The sequence below is a fragment of the Pezoporus occidentalis genome, unplaced genomic scaffold, assembly GCF_034315485.1.
Source record: "Pezoporus occidentalis ecotype Australia unplaced genomic scaffold, CSIRO_AGI_Poc_V1 ctg56, whole genome shotgun sequence".
NCBI classification, from domain to species: Eukaryota; Metazoa; Chordata; class Aves; order Psittaciformes; family Psittacidae; genus Pezoporus; species Pezoporus occidentalis.
The window spans coordinates 49257-74942 of NW_026915899.1; the positions used below are offsets into that span (position 1 = coordinate 49257).

The following is a 25686-nucleotide window of genomic DNA, read 5'->3' on the forward strand; positions in this document are numbered from 1 at the left end:
AACTTGCAAACTGGCAACTTAGCAGTTTTCTGGTTTGTGTAGAAGTTGAATAATTAGACTAAAAAAATCCTAAAAGTCACTGATAAAACCACTCATAGAACACTAATTTTCTTTCTCTCTCTCTCTGCTTAGCACTTGGTCAGTGAATGGTTAAGTGAAAAGAGTGATAAAACGGGGAAGCCTACAGACAGTCTATCAGAAAGGCCTCTGCGCATAACTACAGACCCTGAAGTTCTGGCTACTCAGCTGAATTCTTTACCAGGTCTCACTTACAGCCCACATGTATATTCAACTCCAAAGCACTATATTCGTTTTACTTCACCATTCCTTTCAGAAAAGAGGAGGAAAAAAGAACCTGTGGAAAACATTACTGGCTCTTGTAAGAAGGTAACGCTTCCCTTCATTATGGTTCCCCATCCCAGATTGATTAAAGATGAGTCTTCATTTATTAGTACAATTTCAGGCAGAACAAAGCTGGTTAGCAAAGTAGTCCTGTCATGGTTTTGAAATGGTTATCATTAAACTGTTAAGGCACTGATTTGAACTTGTTTTATTACAGCGTTGGTTGAAGCAGGCTTTGGAAGAAGAAAATTCAACAATGATTGATAGATTTAACTCACCATCACAAGAGAGATCTAGAAGTCCAGCCATCAATGGTGAAAATAAAAGTCCATTATTACTGAATGACAGCTGTTCCTTAACAGGTGAAGCTTTCACTAATACAGTGCATAAGAGCTTTGTCAGAGTAGATGAATGTCGAGGAGCATGTTTTTAAGTAACATTAATGAAAACGGCAGGGATATTTGCACTCTTTCCTTATACTTTCTTTGAAAGAAATGCTTAGTTGCATAGTGGTTGGGACTTTTTTTTCCCCCTTTAATGGATAGTTGATACTAGATGAGTAACCACCATATCTCATAGTGTGTACAGTCAGCAAAAGGCTAATGTTTTTGACTACGAATATAAGGGATTAGATTATAAATTCATTTTCTCCGCTGTTCTGTGTATTCAAAATTCCTTTTAAATTCAGGGCATTATGTTGCACATATCGGAAAAGCTGTCTAAGCTTGTAAGCATAATACAAAATAGGAATGTGCCAAAAACTAAACATGCTTCTGTAAGGATACGGAGTGTATCAGATATTTTCTGTATGCAGTCCTGAACTTGGAATTTCCGCTTTTTAGCTGAACAGTCTTAAAAATGCCTTGATATTGACTTTCCTTTTCTGGAAACATTGACAGTTGTTTCCATTATCCTTTCATAGAAATTTCAGTTAGTGATAAATGTGGGCTGTGAAGAGTTTTGTTTTCAGAAGGCCTGTAGGTGGTTAAGAGTTTATCTTTCAGGAAGCTTGCCCTTAAGAGGTTTTTGTAATCTTACTAATTTTTTACTGTGGAATTTGTAATGTTTATGAGTACATAAACAACTGTAATTACTGTATCTAGATCATCTCTTTTCTGATTCTAACATGCAGATCTAACCACACCACTAAAAAAACGAAGACTGTATCAGCTGCTGGAGTCTGCATTCTCAGAAACCTCTACGCCTACTCCTTCTCCTTATGCCACACCGACTCATGCTGACATCACTGCCTCCGAGCCATCATTGTTTGCTACCCCTCCTAGGGTGAAAACAGAAGATGAAGCTTGTAGAAATGGTTACAAACCCATCTATTCGCCAGTTACTCCTGTAACTCCATGTATACATGGAAATACCATGCACTTTGAGGTGAGAGTTACAGTGAATTTCGCTTTGTTCAGAGAATGCATTTAGACATTCTTGTGTAAATCAGTATTTGTACTCCTGCTAAAAGGGGTGTTTTATATTTCTCCGGGCTAAAAAAGAAATTGACTTACAATTTCTTCTTACTTATTTAGAATATTTCCTCACCTGACAGTTCCCCAGAAGTAAAAAGGCGAGCTTACAGTCAAGAGGTAAGGATATTTGCCTTAAAACTGCAAGTGGTATCTTGATTTCACCTGAATAGCTGAACTGTTCTTAGTAAATGTTTTTCACCAGCCGTTGGAAGTTTCCTGGAATGTAAAGGGTCACTTCCCTCAGGATTTATTTGCTTCCAGCCATGGATCTGTGTTGGGGTTTTCATGGTTAAGTTTTAAGAAGTACAGAAGACATTTCTGTAATACAAGATTTGTATTTTTTCTTTTCTACAGTATACTGGGTATTGTTTCAGAAAAGCTCCCCCCCCCCCCGTTCTTCTTGAAATACATATTTTGATGCAGAGGATCCTATTTATGCTGAATTGAAGCAAGTGCTTTATAACTTTCTGGTCAGGGACTTCTTCCTCTTGAAACTTCTCCCCTTCCTCTGCCTATTACATAAATAAAACCTGGCATTTAACATTTATTTTGGCTTGGGTTAATGTGGATTTTATTAAAATGTTTTTACCTAATACATGGCAATTGTAGAAATAAGTGGCTGTAGAACTGTTTAGATAAATTCATGGTACTGGAAGGCCTTTAATCCCACTTAAAGGCACAACTGAATGTCAGAATAATTGCAGTTTTTTTCAGGTGTGGAAAACTAGTTGACATGCTTTTCTTCACGCAGGGCTATGATAGAGCATCAATTTTAGCACTGAATTCTTTCCGAAACTCCAACCTGACAGAAATGGGCCTGCAAGAAATCAAGACTATTGGATATTCCAGTCCAAGGAATAGGACTGATGTCACACGGCAGTGCACTGGAGAAATGGAATGTGTGTCAGACCTCCAGCTGGGACTCGAAGTAATTGAGCAAAGTGCACTGCATAAAAACCTGGAAGCCCCCCCACATGATAGGACTGATTCAAACAGCCAACTAGAAACTGCTCATTGTGGGCGGGGCACAATTTATTCTTCCTGGGTAAAAAGTCCCGACAGGACAGGTGTAAATTTCTCAGTGAATTCTAATTTGAGGGACTTGACCCCTTCACATCAGTTGGAGGTAGGAGGTGGATTCAGAATAAGTGAGTCAAAGTGCCTGATTCAAGACGATGCTAGAGGCATGTTCATGGAAGCATCTGTTTTTTGTACTTCAGAAGATGGAATTGCATCTGGCTTTGGAAGGACTGTCAATAGCGACAGCTTGATGGATGGAAATTGCACACCCCAGAATCCTCCACAGAAGAAAAAGGTTATAATTTTAAGAATCATTTATTCTCTCTCACATAGTCTGCTAACGGTACTTCTGTAACAGGAAGAACCATAATATAGTTAAAATCCAGCTGATGGCTGATCTTTACGTACTACAATGTAATAGACATTATTCAGGGAAAATAATGAAGAGCAAAAAAGCTGCATGCACCCATTAGTAAATGTATTTTTTCTAATACGTACAAATTCACTTTTATTTCATAAGCCTTACATGAATTGTTGAATAAAGAATTACTTCTCAGGTTTGAAAGGGTTGCATATGACACTAAATATTATATAATCTATTATACAGAAGACATACCACTATCATAGAGTCATAACAGGCTGAAATTTCTGTAAGTTCATATGCTTCTTTGAAAGTTAAACTAATTTCTTTTCAAATCCCAGAAGCACTTAGTGTTTCAGTAACCCTCTGCCCCCTTTTTCTTGCTGACAAGGATTCTTCCGGGGTGTGACTGCTGAGGGTTTATGCTACAGTAATCCCCCAAACACAGAATGGTGTGGCTGCCTCACCCAGACACTCACCCAGGTTTCCTGTCTAAAAGGCTCAGTTTGAAGAAATAGGGAAGATCTACATGTGCCCCTGAAATAATGGGGTTTAGGCTTTCCAAGAACAAGCAAAAAAAGCATCTTTCACAATGTATAAAAAGGGGGTGAGGCATCTTGGCTAAGGAGAAGGTAGCATTCAGTATTTTTGTAGGAGAATAATAGAAGCCTTTTCCTAGGATCAGGTAAGACACGAATGTTGTTACGCAGTTGTTAAACGTTTTTTCTACATTTCAACATTTTTGTGGGCGTTTGCTCCTCTGTTCTTCTCTCGCCGTTGTACAAGTTCACCCGTTTCAATATGGCCTTGTACATAGTGCCCACATGACAGATTTCATCCATTCTTAAGCTGTTTTTAAGCAGTATCCTTCAAGGGATCCCAAGTACGGGATGTGGAAATCATACAAATTGTTTGAAAGCAAGATCAGTTCTTCCTTTTTCTGTGAAAAACCAAATATTTTTAACTGTTCTTACCCTGACATGCAGATGAGTCTCTAATAGACAGATGTGTTCGAAAGCAAACAAAAAGCCAGGACTGCAAAGAAAGCAGGGTGCTGTGGTGGTTTTCCCTGTAGAAATGGATGTCTGCTCTTACTGAGGACTAGGCCAGTTGAACTCCTTTTCATTACTGCACTTCAATTTATTGTTTTCTTGGATGGTTCAGAGTAGGATGTTGATAACCAGAAGGAAGGATTTGAAGGCATTAGATGTCATTTCTACCAAACTAGTATCATACTGAATAAAGTATAACACTATTTGCAGCTTTCTGCATCAAATCCTGTAGGTATGTAGTGAAAACATTTGAAAGTTTATTTTTCTCACAGTAATTTACTGTTAAACTGGTTTTTATTCTGTGGAAGCTTCTGTGTAGTGATTTTTATATATACATACATACAAACAAGAAGCCACTTTTCTTTCATGTGTCAGTTGTTTTTCGTAAGAAACTTTACTTGGAATTTAGCGTATGTTCTTCATAAGTCTCTTTTAGAGTGCAGTAAAGACAAATTCAGAATAAGAAAAGAAAGCTTAAGTTGAGAGTTCTATATGTTAAGAAAAATGTATGCAGGGATGAGAGAATCCTTTTCATGTAGTACAATGAAGCAGAAGTGTAGCGGGTTTTTCATATGAGGGAGTCAGACTGAGAGCAGGATGTGACATCTCTTAAAATTGGCTTTACTGTGTCAGCATACTCTTAGTAATGCTGCAGTTCCAGGAAAAACTGTGAAGTCCTTTGTAGCTTCAACCAACAGTACGACTTCAGCAGCAAAGTCCTGGCTGTCCTGCATCTTCTGCCACTTTCCTGAGGCAGAAGTGTTTATCTTCTTTACGCTGTGCTTAGAGCCATTAGTAGCTCAGTACTCTGTAAATGCACTGCAGATGTGGTGAAACACCTTCAACAATCTGTTGTTTTTAGAACCAAGTAAATGGTGTATCTTACTGAAATAATACATCTAATCACAAACCATGAGAAAGGAAACAAGTGAGCTTCCTTTCTAATACTGTTTTATTTTGTTTTGTTCTCTCCTTAGGTATCCTTACTAGAATACCGTAAGAGACAACGAGAAGCTAGAAAAAGTGGCTCAAAGACAGAGAACTTCCCTCTGGTTACCGTATCTCCTCATGCTGCTGCTGGAGGAAATACAAGTAGTAACAATGGTGCTAATGATGGGTATAACAACAGTGGTGAAAATGGGGAGCAGACTGATAGCACTGCAAACCTGCCAGTACCACTGCCAACTACTGCTTCTAATGCAGCTCCAGAAGACACTGGCAACAACAGTACAATTAAGGAATCATCTTCCAGTGAGAAGAATGAACCAGAAGTTCAGTGGTAAGCCATAGCACTGAAGTGCTGAAGAACTGTTTACTTAATTCTAAGTCATTTCTATTTGAAACCTAGTTTTCAGTGATACAGGTACAGATATAGATTACTGTTTGGAAACCTTCCACATTAGTAAAGAGTTGTCTTCTCTCTTTATTATCAGAAAAAGGGAAGGTATGTCATACAGATTAGAAGATAGGAAACATTACCCATAACATACTGGTTAACTTACTTCGCTTTCATTATGCTTTGCTTTTTTATTTCCTAAGAGTAAAATAGAAATTGGTTTGAGCAAGGCAAGTTGCCTAGTTCTGTAGAGTGTAAAATTGCATAGACGAAGTACAGGTGTCAACCTGTACTTTGATGGGATGGGTGTTTAGGTGTGCCCCCTCCACCACTGCACAGGTTGGGCTGTGTGCTTGCTACAGTGTGTGGAGGAAAGTGTGGCAGTAGGATGGGAAGGATGCTGTGCTGCCTGTGAAGAGCCTGGAGTTGGATTTTCAGCATGGCCTTGGCTCTGCACACATTACTGTATCTCCACTGCTTTTTCTGTGGGCTGAAGAGAAGGTTTTTCATCTGAAATCTCAAAACGTTTCCAAAAGTACTGTAGGGAAGATGGTTGGAACAGGAGAATAATCTGTATTGATTAGCAAAAGCCTCTGGAAGACTTCAGGAGCCTGTTTTTTGGTGACCTGGTTGGAATGTGTTTCTGGTGTTTGCTGTTACTTAAGTGTAATGTGTAGGGCTGAATGAAGTCTGCCTAACAGTTCCTTCTGCTCAGGTAAAGAGCGCTGGTGATACTTGCATCTTTGTTTATAATCATTAAATGGTTCCCCTGTGTGCAGACCATATGTTCTGTTAGATGCCATGCCAGATACTCCCAACCACCAAAAATCCTGAGCAGAGGTAGTGTGTGAAGGAGGATGAGATGGAATGACTTTAGTCTGTACAAGTGTTGCACAACATTCTCCACTGCATTTTTGGTAGCTTTAAGGTAGAAGGTCAGCTGTGGTGGCACTGTCTCCAAAATGTTACTAGCACAAAATAAACCCTGCAGATGATCTTCATGCGGTAGAGAAGGCCTGACAGTGGTGGGGTGAACATGGGCTGAGAAGTTGAACGTCCTTCTGCTCAGATGCTCCAGCTGTTCCAGACTAGAAGGATGTTACAGAGCCAGTTGAAGGGAGAATGTAAGTGCAGTCTTCAGAGCTTCACTGAAAAGGGACTGTAAGTTCCCCATGCAGAAACTAGGGTACTATATTGTAAGCAAAAAATGTGGAAACAGGCTCAACAGGGAAGAATTTATTAGTAAGTTTTTGCAGTAATCCTGCAGACAACAGCACCAGCATTTATTTTAGTACAACAGCTATTGGAGAGTAATGCTGTATGTTCTTGCCTGAAAGAAAAACTTAAGTTTTGTAGAGTGCTGTTGTTCATGTTCTTTTTGATCATGGTGTGACTGTCAGACATAACTGATTATAAGAAAGAAGATGTGACTGTCACTTCATACCCACTGTCTGGTAAGTTAAGTGTAGAAGCTTGAACAGACACACATTTGAGGTTGTGCAGTATTTACAAGGGTAGAGCCACTATTAAAGAGCATATTATTAAAGAAAAATAATAACATATTTTCAGTGTAGGAAGAAAAGAGTTTTCAAAAAACCTGAGACTACAAAGCAGTATCTGCAACCTTTTATTTTTTTAATTATTATTGTAGGTTTTGACTTTTCAGCTGCTTAGAAAAAGATACCCACCACCACCACCCCCAGGTCTACAGCTGCTGTTTCCACATTAAGGGGAATTGTCAGTTCTGGGAATTATCAGTTCTTGTAATGTAACAGCGTTGCAGGAAATCAGTTATATTTGTAGCGGGAGAAAACAGTTATGAAATACTTAACAAATCACATTCCTTATGTACAACCAGTTACTTGGCTCTTAAACACTGTAAATTTCTTCTGGCCCAGTATTTGCATATACATTGTCCTAAATTTGGTCTGTGGGAGAACAGCCTCTTAAATTTAAATTGTGCTTCTCTCTTCCAGGACTGCATCAACCTCTGTGGAACAAGTGAGAGAACGAAGTTACCAGAGAGCTTTGCTTCTCAGTGACCACAGGAAAGACAAGGACAGTGGTGAGCAGATGAATCATGTTGAAGGCAGATAAATCTAACCAGTTCCCCTGTGGTAGTCCATACTCATTCTAATGTTATGTTTGGGTCTGCTTCATCTGTAGGGGGAGAAACACCTTGTAGCCCATGCTCACCGTCTCATGTTCAGTCTTCACCTTCATCTCATTCAAATCTCATTTCCCAGTTGCAGCTTAAGGTCCCTTCTTTCACTGAATTTATGGAAGGTCAGTAAGCAGATGACCTTGTGTGACACTTGCCATATTGAATAGTCTCTTACAACAACTTTAATAGCTCTTTTAAAGTCAGATATAAAATGCTTAGCAATCTTTGCAAGACAGTCGATTTTCCCACATTTACATTTCTTTCTGCTTTATGGCTGTAGAACCCGATCCTGAGAATCCAGAGCCTCCTTCTGAATGTCCGTCCCCAGATACTTCACAGAGGACTTGCAAGAGTCCATCAAAAGCAAGCAAGGTAATGCAGAGGGTGTGAGATACATGCACTGTATAATGTGCAGGTGAAGATGTACATATCTGATCTATCTTAAAAAAAAAAATGTAATCATGTTTTACTACTTAGAGAACAAGTACATATGTAACCCACATAGGTAAACCTCTGTAGCAGTGTTGGTGGTACGTGCTAGCTAGCTGATTTACGTCCTGTTCTTTCAGTAGCTACCCTTACATAGGTTCTTCATTCTGGAAACACAGCAGAGATTATGTCTGTGGATTCAGTGTCCCCACTGAGGAACTGGCAGTCAGTCAGCACTGACAGCCCTAACACTGCTATAGGTTTTAGACTCAGCAGTCTTAAACTTTGAAAAAATAACAGCTTCTTGCTTTGCCCAGATGGGTTGAACTTCTGTTCCTCCTTAAAATCCATTTGCTAGTCCTTTGACTTGGATGGATGATTGATGCATACTTGCTAAATGTAGTGTCTTCCTAAGTTTAAGGTTTCTGTTGTCACTTTTTCTTATACCAAGCATGTATCTCTTTTTCACCATGAGGGGGAGAGAACAATATTCTGAGCACTGAGAGCTGAGTATTCTGAATGTTCTGCACTGACTGATCTTCTTTCCATTCCAGCCCTCATCACCAAGTCCTGTAGTTTCAACACAGTCACTTGGGAAAACACCCACAAAGCCGGATTCGCACTGGGAACCTGCAGCCAATGCCCCTGAGGCCGAATGTGCCAATCACCCCAAATCCGAGGGGCAGCAAAAACAGCAGACAAACAACGTCCAGACACTTTCAAAAACCCATCCATCTCAACCGCATCCACGCAGTTCTGCTGAGCAACTCTCCCATTCACAGAAGTTGCCTTCCGCACCTTTGAAGCTGCACTGCCCGCCTTCGCCCCACGTAGAGAATCCCCCCAAGCCCTCAACCCCGCACACACCCGGGCAGCACGGTTACCTGTCACCAAAGCCCCATTCACAGCAGCTGGGATCTCCATACAGACCTCACCACCCACAGTCACCTCAGGTGGGAACACCACAGAGGGAAACGCACCGCAACTTCTACACAGCAGCCCCGACCCTTCAGCCCAGCAGCCAACAGCAGGCCAGCAGCGCCCCCCTCTTCACTCAGACGACTTCAGGACAATCTTCAGCTTCTTACAGCCAGTTTAACCAACAAAGTTTGAACAGCAGTGCTCCCCCTCCACCGCCCCCCCCACCTCCTTCTTCTACTTACTATCAAAGCCAGCAGCCCTCTGGAAACTTTCAGAGCTACAGTCAGCTGAAGGGCAGCCTACCCCAGCAGACTGTCTTCTCATCTGGACCAAACCAAGCACTTCCTGGCGCTGCGGGTCAGCAGACCGTGCCAGGACACCATGTAACTGCAGGACACTTCCTGCCCTCTCAGAACCCCAGTATTCATCACCAGGCATCGGCGTCTGCTGCTCCACCTCCTCCTCCACCACCCCCTGCTCCAGGACCTCACCTTGTACAGCAGCAAAGTACTCATCAGCAGCACTCTGTAGCACACGTCGTCGGTCCAGTGCACGCCATGGCTGTAGCTCCTGGATCGCACATCCATTCTCAGGCTGCTGGTCACCATTTGCCACCGCCACCTCCACCCCCAGGTCCTCTTCCCCACCACCAACCTCCCCACCCCCCAGCTGGACACCAAGGTTTGCAAGCACAACACCAGCATGTTGTAAACGCTGCACCACCACCACCACCACCACCCCCCTCCAGTGTTATGGGCTCGGGGCATCACCCACCATCAGCAGCACAAGGGTTACACCACCCATCCCACCAAGGACCCCCCCATTTCCCTTCCACCGCTCACACAAGCGTGTCCTCCTATTCCTCGCCAGCCCCGCATCACACGACGTTAGGACCTGGACCTCAACATCAGCCTGCTGGAACGGGACCACACTGCCCACTCCCGGGGCAGGGTCCCCACATCCAACCTCAAGGACCAAACAGTATTGCCACAGCCACTGCCTCGGGGTTCTGCGCACACCCCGGGGCTGTGCCGCTCCCCCATGTGCAGGGGCAGCAGCAGGCCTCGCCCCTGCCCGGCCAGCTCCCCATCCACAGAGCACAGGTGCCACCCACCTTCCAGAACAACTACCATGGGTCAGGGTGGCACTGACGAACCAGCTTCCCCAGCCTAAGCATTTTTACAATGTTGTGTAAGATAAACTGTGTATATTTCCTCTGTACCTGTGGAAGGTACTTTTTAAAGCTTGTACATGAGACTTTGTATAAAAGCGAACACCAGTGCTCCTCCTGCATTGTATTCTTTCCATTTTTTGCTTTTTACAATTCCGGAAGATGTGCTGTTACAAGCCAGTATTAGGAATTTCTTTTGATTTTGTAAGTGGACATTCCAGCTGTTTTTTCGGGCAGTAGGTTTGATGCTGCATAATCTTTAAAAGTTTTATTGTTGCAGTTAAATTCATTTAGTGAATGTTTTCTATATTACTTTTATACATATGTAATTAAATAAGTACACGGGCTCAGTGATGGCACTAACAACGTTCCCCCCCCCCCCCCCCATTTTCTTCTGTCAGCAGTTCTCTGTGTGCGTAGCGCTAGGAAACAAGGCAATACAGATTTTTCTAGTTTTGGTGTGGACATGGCTTTTTGTTTCATCAGTTATTTGCAGAAATTGTAATTTAATGTATAGACTGTTTCTAATGTCCCTGATGAGTGCTGTAAATACTGTATTTCTTCGGCTTGTAAAATGGCTTAAAGCTGCTTTCATTTGATATAGTATTGTATATAATAAGTCTTTTTTGCAAAAAAAAAAAAAGTGTGATCTTTGTGAAAGTAGTACAGTATATGATCTTTAATTTTTTTTAATATACTGTCACATTGCAGCACTGGTTGGGCATTTTAATTCATGTTAATAAATCACAGTTATGTCAGTTTTAACTACTTGTCCTGCAAGGGTGCTGTGTCTGCAGGGAAGGGCCACCCCTGCTCCTCAACAGGCTCTTCCCCTGCCCTGGTTCCAGCTGTGAGTTTAACCCTGCGCCGGACACATGTGGAACCAGCCACAGGACAGGGGTTTCCTGAGCTGAGGAAACATCACTCTAAGCAGGGTCTTGTCCTGGTTACCAACAGGCTTCTCTGGGGGTGGTAGCGTGTCACACAGAGTACTGCTGCACCAGCACCTCTGTGCCGTATACATGGTGTGGTGGTACTCTGACCTTGGCCACAGGCCCCAGCCCCACCTGCATGCTCTAGCACAGCCCTGGTCTCTGCCTGTAGTGGATCCTCAGGCCCTGCTGCTTGTGCAGCTCATGGGCAGCCCAGTGAGCAGTGCTTGGGGTAGGGCATGTTTACTGGTGCTGCATAGCAGCAGCTCAGCTACTGCTGTTGCACTTACTAATGCAGAGTTACTGTCATTCGCATGTGACAGTGTCCTTGTGTCTTGGGAAGTGGCTGCTGTCAGTCCTGCTCACCTAACCTGGCCTGCACTGGATGGCTCCACCTCGGAACCAGAGCATGGCAGCGGTGTAGAGGAAAACCTGAATTGAGGCAGGATGGGGCCATGCCTGCTCACTGCAAAATGGGGACAGACACATCATTTTAACAGCTAGGAAAAAAATCAGGCTACTTTAAATTCTAACAGGCCTCAACATAGTTCAGTAATTGATTAGTAAGAACAGTACACAGCAAACACTGCCCTGAGCATCTACCAGCCACAGAAAACACCCTGGATGGATAGAGCACACTCGGGTCTGCACTGACATGAAGCAAAGCAAGATTAGGCCAACAGCAGCAGTGCCCAGCCCACCCGCACCACTGCTCAGACGCCCATGTGACAAAATCTGTCACAGCCCAACAGTCAAACCCGACTGTCCTGCCCCCCTTACCGCCCTCCATGACACTGGTCAGTACATCATCTTGGAGAGCGTGAGATACACACTGTATGCAGTGAGGTCTCAGTGCACCAGAAGGAGCAGATGCACTGGGCACAACAGCACTGGTGCTACCCCGAGCCCCCTGAGGTCTGCTGCATCACCCTGGCCATGCGATGGGCAGCGGTATGATGCCAGCACTGTAGTCAGTTACTCACCTCGCTGGGCTTGCACTGGACGTGCTGCACCATTCAAGCTTCTACGTGTTCAAGAACCAGCTTCTCGTTAGCTGCAGCTACCAGGGGCTGGGCTGGGTGTGGAGCTCAACAGCACTTTTACCTCTAGGTCTGGAGTCCATTGTGGCATCCACCATCCTCACCAGTGTCACTCATCCTTGTAGCTGTTCCTGTGGAGAGTCAACCCCAACTGCAGGCAGGGCCTCAGCACATGGATGGGTTTCTCCTCAACCAGTGCAGCTTCCTTCTGGAGCAGTGGCTGCCCTGGGCTACCAGGCATGGGTGATCCTTCACTTGTTTATCACGGTTAAACACCTTGTATGAAACCCTCTGTTTGGTCACGTTTCACGTGGCAACTGCTCAAACAGCACCCCCCCCCCCCGTGCTGCATCACCCCTTGGATGCTCTAATGTGCACTGGGTGACATACAAGTTACCACAAAAAGCTGCTTTTCGCTTTGGGCCAGGGTTCCCCAGCCCCTGCCCACCCCCCATCACGGACCTCGGGCAAAGGCAGGGTTGGAGTCATGGCAAAGGGCAAAGAGTCCAATGACCAGCACACGGGCTGAAAAAACAAAACACTTTAATTAGACAACTGCAAGCACCTCAAACAACGGGTTATTGTTACAGCATGGGGCGATCTTCTCACAATCTAGTTATTGCAAAGGCATGTGAATAAGTTTCATATGGACAAAGTCAAGAGAAAAGTGGCACCGTAGTTACATGAAGGTCAGGAGTCACCTTACATTCATCCCACCGACTTCTAGGAAGAGGCCAAACTACACCTCCTCCTCCCTGTACATTCCTGTGTTGCCTGTGAACTTCAGCCTATGCAGCCTTTTTGTGTCCTAGGAGACATATAATTGTGGCGTGCAACTTACAACAGGTCCTCATCGTACGTCTGCTCATGGCAGAGAACAAAGCTAGTGCAATTTGGTTTAGAAACATGTAAAGCTGTGAATGGAATGAGCATGATCTCGCTTCTTGGACTACTTTGCCCACTGCACTGTAAACACTGGCAGCTCTGTCCTTCCTCACCTGATACCAAGCGCACACTTTTATTATAAAAGATCAGTAATTTTACACAGAGTGGTTCTCATGCTCTACTTTTAATTACTGGATTTTTTTTTTTCCTTAAGGTATAGTACAACTTACAGTGCTTATAAAAAGGCAACACCATATGGTACCATGTCTTCACTATCACATTGGAAGGGAAATCGCTAGTTTCCTTTTCTTAAAAGCACTTAAAATAGGCGAAAGTTCTAAAAAGGAGTGCTAAATGACAATGCATACTGTTATTAGAAAGAAGTCCAGCCTTCCTTTAAAGTGCCGTTTGGGGAATGGAATCCTGTAAACCAGAGCCACTTGGTTGGAAATCCAATGAATGGGAACTGCTACAGAATAGAAAGTTTGCACAATTCCTTAAAGCAGTTTGAAGTCCACTACATGCAATTGGTTTGCTAGAAAGCTCTCTAAAACTTAAGTCGCTTTACTCTGAAATTGAGTCCCCAGTCCCATATTTAAATGGAAATAAACATTTACAGGGTGCATTTACATACACTATAATACAAGGATGACATCCCTTTGCCAGCAGATAAAATTGTACAGTTCCTCGCCATAACTCGGTTCTGCCTTGATAAATTTCTTACACTTGTAAATTATATAATATGCATCAGCTAAAATATTTTTTTTCTTTTTTCTTTTTCATAAATAGTTACAAAACTTGCCAAAACACATGGGGGAGAGTTTCCTTTGTTCCAAAATCTGACATCTGAATGCCACACAACACAAGAAACAATGCTTAAAGACACAGTAAGTGTTTTCTGAAGAAAGTGGGTGAGTAAACTACTAGCTGAAGACAGAAAGACCACCCTTCCCCAAGAACACAGTGCACAAAAGCAAAATGTCAAACAGTACCTCAAGCAAAATAAAGGTCTGAGGATTGAAGCCAGCTCACGTGTGATCCTGCTAAAGAACTGGTGACAGTCACCGCTTAGGTCCAATGCATTGGGAAGTGCTTGCTGGCTTTTATTGTACAGCTGGGTGACTCTGCTAAGAATTCAGCCATGGATGCCGAAGGCATTCTCCAGCCGAAGCGCGCTTCTCTGGGACCATTTCTAGCATGGGGATCAGGAAATCTGTAAACTGTGCAGCATCTTCATGAGGCCAACCGTACTTTTCCACAAGCACATCAAAGAGACTCCAAGGTTTCAGCTTGGTAATGTGTCGGAGCTCTCCTGCAAACAGAGATGTTACCGCATTAGACAAATCCCTCCTTGGCCCTGTGAGTGACTAATCCCTGTGTCATTTTTCTCTCGCTCTGCATTCACAGCGCCTTGGCCAGGCTGAGAATCATTTGGGAAAGGTGGTACGCTGCCAGCTTGCTGAGGTCCTCAAAGGAGCAGAGCACATCCAACGTCAAAACCAAGAATCAACCTACAGCGAATGCCGTGACACCCAGTACACATCACTTCTGGGGTTTCACACTGTCCCTCCCATGCACAAAAAACACTCGTTCACTCACTCCTGTGTGCTCGCACCATGGGCAAAGAACACCAAAGGCTTTTCCTTCTTAACCAGCCAACAAACTCCAATGTTACACAAACTGCCCCCATCCCAACAAGGAGGTCTCCGCACCACAGGCTGCTGCCTCGCTGCGTGGCACTGGCTGACAAGACACCAGAGCAGCGCTCCACTCCAGCCAAGCCCAGCCCAGAGTCTGGCACTTGGAGACTGCTCCATGTCCCAGACAAACCCCCCCAGGAGGCCTGGTCTGAATCCTTCCCGAGGAGGAAGCACCTGCCCCTCCCCATGGCTCCTCTGACCCACAGCCAACAGCAGCTGCAGGATTTGAGCTCCATCAAGGAGGGGGCACTCAGCCAATCTGGCAGTGTGCTGGGGACCAGAACAATGAGGGAGGCGAGAGCCCTTCTGCCATTCAAAGCAGCAGTATCATCCAGGTCTATCCCACAGGACATCTGGCACAACAGGGAAGAAAGACTCTGCTGGCTGCTTCCTGCACCTCCACTGCCATCCCCCTTTTCCCAGACACACATCTGAGCCAGATGGTCTCCACATGACGATCCACAGAGACCCCTGTGGTTATTCTGTGACAGCCCTAAGCTGCAAGGAGGGTGACGGGTTCTCACCCAATTCTGGAAGCTGAACGTACCTCTTCCATAGCTTCACAAGCCCACTGCACCAGCTGGTATGGGGCACACAGGCCATACTATTAGAAGTGAAGTGGTTTGGCAACTTGCTGGTTGTCCCTGGCTCTGATCTACTGCCCATAAAATGCCATCAGACATCAGCTCTCAGGTCTGTTTCTGTACATCCCTGTGGCTACAGAAGTTCACGGCAGGAGAAAACCGCGTCCTCAGACTGTCCCAAGCGACTGAGCATCAGAACGCAACAGATGGAAACCACCCCAGGTCCAGGAGGACACAATTCTGCTGCCTCAGGCCACAGCAAAAGGTTCTAGGCCAGGTACCAGAGCAGCTCTCCAGATGCCATCATACAGACCCCCAAACCAGCAAGTGTGCAAACACTCCATCACTTGCAAGAGGAAGACAAGAGACCTGCTGTACCAGAGGTGCTGCCCACAGCTGGGCCTGTCCTCTTTCCACTGTACAGGCAGGAGGGGTGCTCAGACAGGAGCAGTGAAAGCAGCAGGTATATCCTGCCGGGTTATGTCTGCACCAGCAGGTCCCACCAGTACCCACCAGTCAAACCAAACCAGGCTCAGTTGCCAGTGGGGGTTAAACCATGGCACTTGTTACTGACTGCAAGCAAAAAATGGCTAAAAACAAGTCAATGCAGCTGTGTCCAGAGCTTCCCCAGCTGACAGCATTCATTGCAAGGGCTGTCATAATCATTTACCAAACCAGACTGGCTCTGGGGGAGCGTCTGTGTTTCCATGCAGCACTGTCTTCACTTCTGTACTCAAATTACATCGGTTTAGGTACCTTCCCTCCCCTCAGGTTGTATAAAGTGAGACTGCAAGATAAGGCTCCTGGTGTTGCCATTAAGGCAAGTTCATACTGTCTGAATACTCCTTATTTTGTGCATGCTGAACTTGAAGTACTCAAACTAACCCCAAGCTAATACCAGCACACCCTGGGCAGTACAATGTTCTGTTGTGGTTTTCTGCTGAGGAACAAGCTATTTTAGCACTATGGGCTGGAATTTTCCTCAAGAAATTCCATATGGATTTCAGAAGACAGGATGCAGTAAAAATTATCTTTGTGGGGGACAAGAACTAAACCAGCTTTTAATAAGTATCATGATGATGACCATGGAATCAAAGCAGGCTGAGTAAAAGGCAATTTACACAACTGAGGTGGATGAGAAACTCAGGTTTATTTTAACGTGGTGGGTTCACCTCATTTCCACCCTGAGGCGCTGGAGAGCAGCACAGGAAAGGAGGTGACTGACAACACAGTTTTCATTTGGTTCATGAGGTTTCACAGAACCACAGAATGGTCTGGGTTGGAAGGGACCTTAAGATCACCCAGTTCGAACCCCTTCTGCCACGGGCAGGGACACCTCCCACTACAGCAGGTTGCTCAAAGCCCGGAGGACAGAAAGGCAGTGCCGATATTTAAGGGAGGAATGGAAAGCACAATCCCATCGGTCTGACACCATCAGCAATCAGGGCATCAACGTGAATTGTCAAAGAAATGCTAAAACTGTAGCAGCAAGGGAGGACTTTCCAACAAAAGCTCTTAATTTATTTTTGATATTGAAGCACACAAGAAATATCCAGAGAGGACAATGGAGCTGTCAGAACTGTAAAACCCCTGTGGCCAGGGTGAACGCAGCAAAGAACCTCCTGGAAAACGGAGTGTTGTCAGAAGGAAATTGCTGAGGAAGTTTCTGAGGGACCTGTGGGGGTGACAGTGGTATTTAAAGATCTCTGTGCTGACCAGAATACAAAACACAGAGCTCATCTATGAAATCTGTCAAAGACAAATTTAATATGCGTCATCAGGGAAGAGAAGGATGGGTTATTAACAGTGAGAAAGGGATGACTCAAAGGACTGGGAAGCAACAGTGGGAGATAATCTGCTACCATGTACTTTGAGGACATGCTCCCGAGAACTAACACAAGAACTGCTGGTGAGGCCCCATGCCACAATGGATGGAAGCAAGGGAGGTGGGGCAGAGCCCTCCTCTTTCCTTCCAGCAGCGCTTTTCCTTGTCACAACTTCCAACAGGCAAAGCCAGCCGGCATCTCGCACAGGTTAGGGAGCGGGGCTGGCAAATATCAGAAGAGATGAGACCACGGTCTAGAAAAACCAAACCTGCACTTACAGTTTGTGTGGTGGGTGAACCAGGCTTTTTGAAGGGCTTACATCCCACCCCGAGCCACAGCAGATGGTGCCTCTGAGGAATGCCAATATGGATCAGGGCCCAGAGGACAACAGTGACACTCTGCACTGGACAATGTTCATGGAAGCACATGAAACTCCCCATGGGAATTTTACAAACTTCCCTTTTCTGTGTGCCACAAACACTGTGGTTCTTCTCTAACTGCTCGGTCATTTTAAAGTTCTGTGGCATCATTAGAAAATGCCACCTGGTATGAAGTGAAAATGAGGAACACAAGATGTATACGCTTTTAGAGGGGTCAGGCTGGGGGCTCTCTGATTCAGTACCTGCCTCTGACAGTGGCACAGGAAGGGCAGGCAGGATGGGCATCCAGGATCAAACCAGGAGCATTTGGCAGGCCCTGCCAGGGTGCTGGAGGGTGCCTCCTGCCCAGCCCTTCTATTGCTTTATACATTTATGGACCTTTCAGCCCTGTTTATTCATGTCACAGAATCCCAGAGTGGTTTGGGTGGGAAGGGACCTTAAAGCTCATTGGGTTCCAACCCCCGGCCATGGGCAGGGACACCTTCCACTAGGAGCAGGTTTCTCAAAGCTCCGTCCAGCCTGGCCTTGAACACTGCCAGGGGTGGGGCAGCCACAGCTTCTCCAGGTAATCTGTGCCAGCACCTCACCACCCTCACAGGGAAGAAAATCTCAGTTAACACGGGACTGGTTTGAGCCTACCAATCCAGCCTCTCTCTATAATCCCCAGGCTCCGACTACCTGCTGTGCAGGTAAGTGCCTCTTTTAAGTTGGAGTTCCACTGGGTGTCCCCCAGCTCTCACATGGTGGGTGCTAGCAAAGAGCAGCTCTGTCTTCAGCTTATCCACTGACCTGTAAATCTTCATTATCCCTCCAGCAACCTTCTCCCCTCCACACTAAAGAGCCTCAGGGGTTTCAGACTCTCCCAAACGGCAGTTGCTCTATCTCCTTGATCATCAGTGCTGCCCTTCTTCACACTCTGTTTAACACCATGACATCCTCCTCAAGGCAATGCAAACATGCAGATGTCCCTGCTTTGCCAGAAATACCCACACAGAACAGGCAGCTCCATGCAAGGGGGGGGAATGAAGCATTGGTTGTCTCCTGCCTCCTCACCCCAACCTCTTGCAGCTCAGGCCCCCACAGGCCCGATGGAGCTGGTCAGCACTGGCCCTACCAACAAGCTGTGTGCCCAGGTGCATGGAGTAACAGGAAAGAGGGAAGCCCCAGCACTGCTCGGCAGGAAAGCACCCTCACCATCGACCCCAGATGTTACACATCACGTAATGGGATGCTCCTGACATCCCTGTCTGTCCTTACAACACAGTGCTGTCTCGTACACTGAGGGGACAAAAGACACTCGAAGCATCCCCACACTGCCTCACATGTCAAAAACCTGCCTTTAGGAGCAGCCTGCGCAAAGACGAAGTCCACAGACAAAAGGACTGTCGGGCCCAGAGTGCTTGCTCAGATTGGTCACTCCCTTGCAGCAATTCAAGGGGTTTAATTTTAAAAGGGCTGCACTTGCGTATGACGGCAAACACAGCTAAGTGCTTGCCTATGGCTCTGGCATGCAGGCGTTACAGTAATTCAATGTTTGGAGTGAGACAGCACAGTGCACACTGAGCAGCTTTCTCCATCACTGTCCTCTGCACGCTCTCTCTTCAGGGAGGTTATGAGTGCAAGGACTGACTGCATGCAGCTGTGTCTATTGCTCAGGTATTCCATTCCCACCTTGATGTTTCTTATCAGTAGCATCTGCTGGGCCATGACACACGATCAAAACTAGCTGACAGACCATTTTCCATCACATTACAAGCTATGCATCACTTGATTCCTTACACTTACACAAATACTGGACAACAGATTCACAACAGATTGACACAGACGTGTTAACAGCCACACTTTGAGTACATCCCAAATGGATTTTAAATGAAAAATTGAAATGAACACTGCAAATCGTGTTTTTTTTCAGAAAGCCAAGTTTACACCAAAATTCTTCTGTAGTAAGAGCTCTCCATTTAAATGGATATATTTCTTCAGTACCCATAAATGAACATATTCTCCTTTTGGACAGTTTTATGCTTTAAATTAGTGGTGCATAAATACCGTTACCTTTTTTGGTGAAAAACTCCTTGGAATATTTCCCCAACATAGCGTATTTTCGAGGGATTTTTCCCAGCAGTTCAATGATCAATGCTATGTGGTCTGCATTGGAGAACATTGCCAGCAAAACAGAAACATACAACAGTTTAATCAGTACATTGCATGCACACACTAACACTGGCCCGGCACAGACAGAAATAGATTGATCCTGGTAAAAAAGACATGTGAAGACTGCTCAGGGGCTAATTTGGAAAGCTGCTTTCAGCAAAACTTCCTTCTCAAAGCAACATCTGAGGATCAGCTGCTTCAGCCAAGTTTTGCTGCACAATTTCAAATGGAGCAATGGTCATTTTTCAGTGTTTAGCTAAAAAAAAAATAAAAATAGTAATTTTGTCAGATTCCTTCATATTTTGTTTTCCAAAAGCAGTTTTTGTTGTGTGATTTCAGAAAATGCTCCTCAATGGGCACGCTACAACCAGCAACAGCAATTCCACTTCTGTCTGCATCACGGCACCTTTCAAGAAGAAGAGGTACTACCTCTGCGATTGAAGAATTCCCGAGAATATTTTCCAGATAGAGCAAAGTGCCTTGGGATATTGCCTAGCAGCTCTATGATGTGTGCTATGTGGTCTATGAGGGAGAGAAAAAAAGGATACGGGAGTGGAAGGGGCAGGGAAAGGACGGGATAAAAAAGAAGAGGAAAGAAACTGGAATTAGTAAAAAATCAGAAATAGTTTCAAATCAACAATGTTTGCAGCAAATCCATGCAGAGGTTTCCAGGATCAGCAGAGCTCTGGCATCATTAGTAGCATTTAGGAACAGTGAATGATGCCCACATTACCACTGCAAAGAGTATTACAAGCAAACAAGCATGGAAATGGACAGGTATACAAATGGAAGCAGGAGTTAATTGATTTAAAATAAAAAATTAGTAATTGCCTAATTCAAATAAAAATACACAATGTAAACATTATTCCAGTGTCACTCTTACAAAGAGAAGATACTATAAAGTTCAGATTTGTTGTTTCTTTTCTAAACTAAGATGTTGTTATTCTCAACCAGGTTTCCACACATATGCAGTCTTACAAGAAGGGCAGTTTAATTCCTTCAGGCAGTTGTTAAGTGGATGAATATCTGCAGAAGGGAGTTTTTTGCCCACCCATTGCTAGTGGTGGAACTTAAAACTAAAAAGAAAAAGATCGTATTTATATTCTGAAAGCAATGCGTATGAACAGTTCACTCAAATCACAGAATCACAGAATGGTTTGGGTTGAAAAGGACCTTAAGATCATCTAGTTCCAACCCCCCTGCCATGGGTAGGGACACTTCACACACTAGACAATGTTGCCCAAGCCTCTGTTGAAGCTGGCCTTGAACAATGCAAAACTTAACCCCACCATAAGCTCACTGGAAATTTAAGAAGAGTGTGAAAATATATATATACACATACATATATATAAATATATATGTATCTCCATATAGTATCTCAACAGATTCATACCTTCATCCCTGGAATAGTCTTCACCAGAGTGTGGTTCAAACAAATAATCTCCAGTCGCTAGCTCAAACGCCTATAACATAACAGATATATTTATGGGTATTTGAAATAAAGTTTTTAATCTTAAATTGTCAGCAGAACACCCAAACTATCTCAGAACCAAGAGAAATTAACATTCAAAAGCTCAAGGTCTACAACTGGATCAGACACTGCGGAGAGGTCACTTACCTGGGGACCATCATTCCTGCAGGGCAAACACAGCATGAACCCAGGCTTTGGAGCAAGTTCCACTGGGACATGAGGCTGGAGATTTGGAAACAGGCAGCACACCCAAACCCCCAGCATTTCTGCTCACTCAACCAGCATGAAGGAAGGAGACGGACCAGGAGTGTGGACCTGTGGTTCCTCCCCAGACCCCTGGGCTCCACCAGCTGACCAGGGAGTATTCCAATCGGTCCTGGTGGCTGGAAGCAGCAAACAGCATCTGGCTGTGGAGGATGATGATTCTGAGCACATTGGCTGCATGGGGGTGTGGAGGGGGCATCAATGTAAGGCAGCATTAAACGCACCTTCAAATACTGATGTACTGTCTCTTGATCGTGTTAAATATGTGTAAGTCAATGAAGCTGAGAGAGAGGTGCTTCTAAATATATAATAAAGAGCTACACTTGTATCTGAAGGTTAATTATCTGTCAGACTGCATGCTAGGGACAGAAATAAAGCCTGAATCACAAATAAAATCCACTTATAACTGTAATTAATCACTTGTACTTAGCAAACAGAGTAAGCTTCCTCAATGACTCTAAATCTATAACAGTTTTTAAAAGGTATTTTTACTGAATCCCAAGTCATCAAAGTAATGCCATCCTGGGGTAAAACACTGAGGCTGAGACTGATGAAGGAATCCAGATTAGACATCAGGATGACTGATCCCTTCAGGCCATTCACAATGCTTCGATGGGATGCTAACCCCATGTTAGGAGAGGACAAAACTGAATTTCTTTTGATGGGTGTAATGGCTATTAAAAGTCTTAAAGTACTGAAATAACTGTAAGAGCCCATACCGGTGCACTAACATGGAATCATCCAGTCTAATTTGTTAGACTATTCTCCTTCTGCTCTAGATCACCGATTACCCCAAGCAGCCACAGGAATCTAATTCTTTCCAGGTGGTTTAAACATAAAACCGTTTTCCATCTCCAAGACCAGGGAAAATATCTGATCCAGAAAATCATTCCAAAAATCAGGCAGAACTTCCTGGCACAGTCCTAGGATGGGATTTCACACCATTAAGACATTTACTACAAAATATTCATCTCCTGAAATTCTGTTCCAATTCCTGATCTGGAGTTGTTAAATCACCTGCAAATTTAGCCTATTTATGGGCACTCGGCTTCCTCAAGCTGTGAGTTGCAGTGTCATCCAAGAGAGCTATAGCCAAAACAATTCATTGCAATCACACAGAGCAGCCAAGAAAGCAAGAATGCCCCTTGTTGACACTGAATGGGGCCTTTAATTAAAATCACTAAGAAACAGTCATTCACTTTTTATTATTCTACTCTTAGCTCCACGTTGAGAGTTCTCATTTTACACTTAAGAGAAAAACCTCAAGGACTTCATAAACCATCAGGTATTTAAACTGAAGAGATTTTAAAAGTAGCCAGAAGAGATCACTGGTGGAGATCTCTAAACATAACATGGAGAATATTGTTATTCTCCTGAGATGAGACTGAGAAGCCCCAGGTGCTCTCACTGTATCTCACACCAACGTATTCACTGGAAGAGGCAGACGAACCTTCCCAGGAGAACACACGCCACTGGGGCTGATTTCTGAGGACATTATGAAACTCACTGGTATTTAAACAGATTCCTGGAGAACAATGGAAATGCAGTTGAATTTAGCCACAAAGGTAAGACTCCAAAAGAATACAGCTTCTGTCCTAAAAAATGAACTATTAATAGCTCCATGTCTGCATGGGACTAAGCAGATTCAATTGGAAAAACTAAAAACTGTTCAGTGAGAAACACAAGAAGCAAGCATACCACTGTGATACACTGAATTTTACATCAGCTTGTATATAACAAGAGCTGCAATCTCTCATAGATTTGGGATATTTATACCACCCTTTTGCTGACAAGAAACTAAAGCTTTTCAAAATTACGATGCTGCTCCTTTTGTGCTTTTTGTATAGCCCTGACTCCATGCCCAGCATGGACTGGAGCGGCAGGGTCTCAGACATCTAATATCCTGACTCTACTTAAAGGACTCTGCACTGAGAATTAAGAAACTTTGGACTACTGCACACAGGGACAGCCCAGAGACAGCCTTGTCTTTTGGGTGCTGCGATATGTATCTGTTATAATACTTTTTAACATTCACACATGATGACGTCTCACAGGTTCATCTGTAGCAACCAGGTAAAAGGCTCCTAGATATCTGTAGGATGGACTAGCTACATAGTGCAAGATAAATGACATTAATTTGGCCTTATTTAAAAAAGAATAAATCCTTGACCTAGGTTTTTAGCATAAGGTAAAAGACACAGTGTTAAAAATGCACTAATGAGCATATAAATAGCCATAAACTCACTGTATCAGAGTTGTTCTGCTCTTTAAGCTGATGCCCAAAGGCGTGGTGCACCAGAAAACACGTGCAGTCCCGTTACTGAGTCAGTGCCACCACGAGCAGCTCTCTCTGCTGGTACTCAGAACTACAGCTTTGATGATGCACTGCTGCTCTGGACTTCTGAGTACTTGTCAGTATTTATGGACACTCCGCACTCAACTGCAGATGCATAAAACACCCAGCCTCCAATTGCTACACTGACACTGATAAAATCAGGAGGTGGAGACCCTGACAGACACCAAGTTGAGCACAGGTGACCGGTGCACTCTTGTGGTAATGCAGTATATATATAAGTGTGTCATCAGCCCTCAATGGAAAGTGACTTCCCCTCTCCTCAGTACACACATCTACATCTGCAGACTGTGGTGACCAGTTTGGGGCCATTAGTATGAGAGAGACCCTGCCAAACTGGTGAAAGACCAAGGAGGACCTCTAAGATGTTAGGGGCTGAGCAGGAGGAGAGGCTGCGTGGGCTGTGGTCAGGTTGGAGAAGGGGAGGAGCAGGGGGGATTCAGTTGCTGCACTCCACTGCCTGAAAGGAAGTAACAGAGATCAAGATATGCTCTCCTCAATGAAAGGACAACAGAGAACAGACACAAGCAGCAAGATGGGAAATTCCAATCAGATAAGAAAATTCTTTAGTGAGATTGGCTGGGCATTGGGACAGGCTGTGGAAATGCCATCCTGTCAGCTATGTACAGCCTCAACTGGTTGAGGCTCTGAATAACCTCATCTAACTGACTTGAACCCTGGTTCAAGCAGAAGGTAGACTACTAGAGCTCCCTCTCCACCTAAATTTGGCTGTTATCTCTATGATGGTACAAGTACAGATGAACCATATTTACTTCCCCTTTGAAAGTATTAATTTATAAAAACTAGTTTCTTGACAGAAATCTGACTTTGAAATACCATGATCTTTTTTTACTTAATGCTGACATTTACCTCAACAGAAATCAGCATTTCAATTATTATATGGAGATAACAAATGAGATACAGCACACTCAACATATGGCATAAAAGCCCAAGGCAATCATCCATCCTACTGACTGTGCTGGCAATTGCTACTTAGCACTTTCCTAAGGTTACTGCAGAAGAAGAGTCTAGACTGCTCTTCTCCATCTGCAGATGGGGAACCTTTCATATAAATGGTCGCAGTTCTGCTTTTGTAGACTCTGGAGAGCCTATGATTCCTTTTCTGCCACGTGACTGTATACGAACCTACCACAGTACTGAACTGTTGGCATCACTGTTGTATATTATAGATCCATGTCTTATCACACAATTGGAAATAGCTACATTTTCACTGTGTGACAGCTGAGTACTCAATCTGGTGATTGAACATGGATGCATGCCTAGTGAAAGCTGTCTGGGAGAGGATGGAAGAACAATTCACTTGGACTGCATCAGCCTCCCTTAATTTCTCTTATCAAACCCCAGCTGAAAAAGGACAAGCTATAGGCCAGAATGATCATTTTGAGAGATGAGATCCAGTTCCTGGCCAGAGCTTCTCTGCCCCCACTAAAATGAAGAGCTGTGAATAAGAAGATTGTAACTGCTTTAAAAACAGGCTTAGTTTTAAGAACGCTTTTCCACAGGTAAGTGGGACCATGAAAGAAGAGCAAAAAGCTTTCCAAGATACACACACCAGCTGACAGTTTGTTCTCCCATGGTCATCTCCCCCTGAAGAGTCACGCAATGGAAAAATATAAAAGGCATTTTGCATGGTTAGTGCTTGGTAAGAAGAGTGAGATATCCAAAACGGAGACACGCATGGGATGTCTGAAAAGGAAACCTATTTCTATCATTTCCTGTACTCTGATCTCACAATCATGCACATACTGAGTGGCTGCTTTGGAGAGTCAGCTTCTTTGGAAAAAATCACAGAATCACAGAATTGTTTG

General features: G+C 44.2%; 2 protein-coding genes across 13 annotated transcripts in view; one reads left to right on the plus strand and one right to left on the minus strand.

Moving 5' to 3' along the window:
* KMT2E (lysine methyltransferase 2E (inactive)) overlaps positions 1-11036 on the plus strand; it is a 57751-nt gene extending 46715 nt beyond the window's left edge. For 7 of the 8 annotated variants that reach the window (XM_062638259.1, XM_062638260.1, XM_062638258.1 and 4 more), the window contains 10 exons: positions 133-387; positions 560-704; positions 1475-1728; positions 1878-1934; positions 2569-3132; positions 5228-5529; positions 7563-7651; positions 7753-7872; positions 8031-8122; positions 8734-11036. In XM_062638259.1, the coding sequence (XP_062494243.1) occupies positions 133-387; positions 560-704; positions 1475-1728; positions 1878-1934; positions 2569-3132; positions 5228-5529; positions 7563-7651; positions 7753-7872; positions 8031-8122; positions 8734-10251 (3396 nt within the window). In that variant the 3' untranslated portion in view covers positions 10252-11036. The remainder of the gene's footprint in view (positions 1-132; positions 388-559; positions 705-1474; positions 1729-1877; positions 1935-2568; positions 3133-5227; positions 5530-7562; positions 7652-7752; positions 7873-8030; positions 8123-8733) is intronic. The other variant, XM_062638263.1, reaches the window with a different exon arrangement.
* A 1733-nt stretch (positions 11037-12769) lies between these two features.
* SRPK2 (SRSF protein kinase 2) overlaps positions 12770-25686 on the minus strand; it is a 151292-nt gene continuing 138375 nt past the window's right edge. For 3 of the 5 annotated variants that reach the window (XM_062638266.1, XM_062638268.1, XM_062638267.1), the window contains 4 exons: positions 21163-21232; positions 20199-20291; positions 19671-19763; positions 12770-14440 (listed from right to left, as the gene is read on the minus strand). In XM_062638266.1, the coding sequence (XP_062494250.1) occupies positions 14256-14440; positions 19671-19763; positions 20199-20291; positions 21163-21232 (441 nt within the window). In that variant the 3' untranslated portion in view covers positions 12770-14255. The remainder of the gene's footprint in view (positions 14441-19670; positions 19764-20198; positions 20292-21162; positions 21233-25686) is intronic. The other 2 variants (XM_062638270.1, XM_062638269.1) reach the window with 2 other exon arrangements.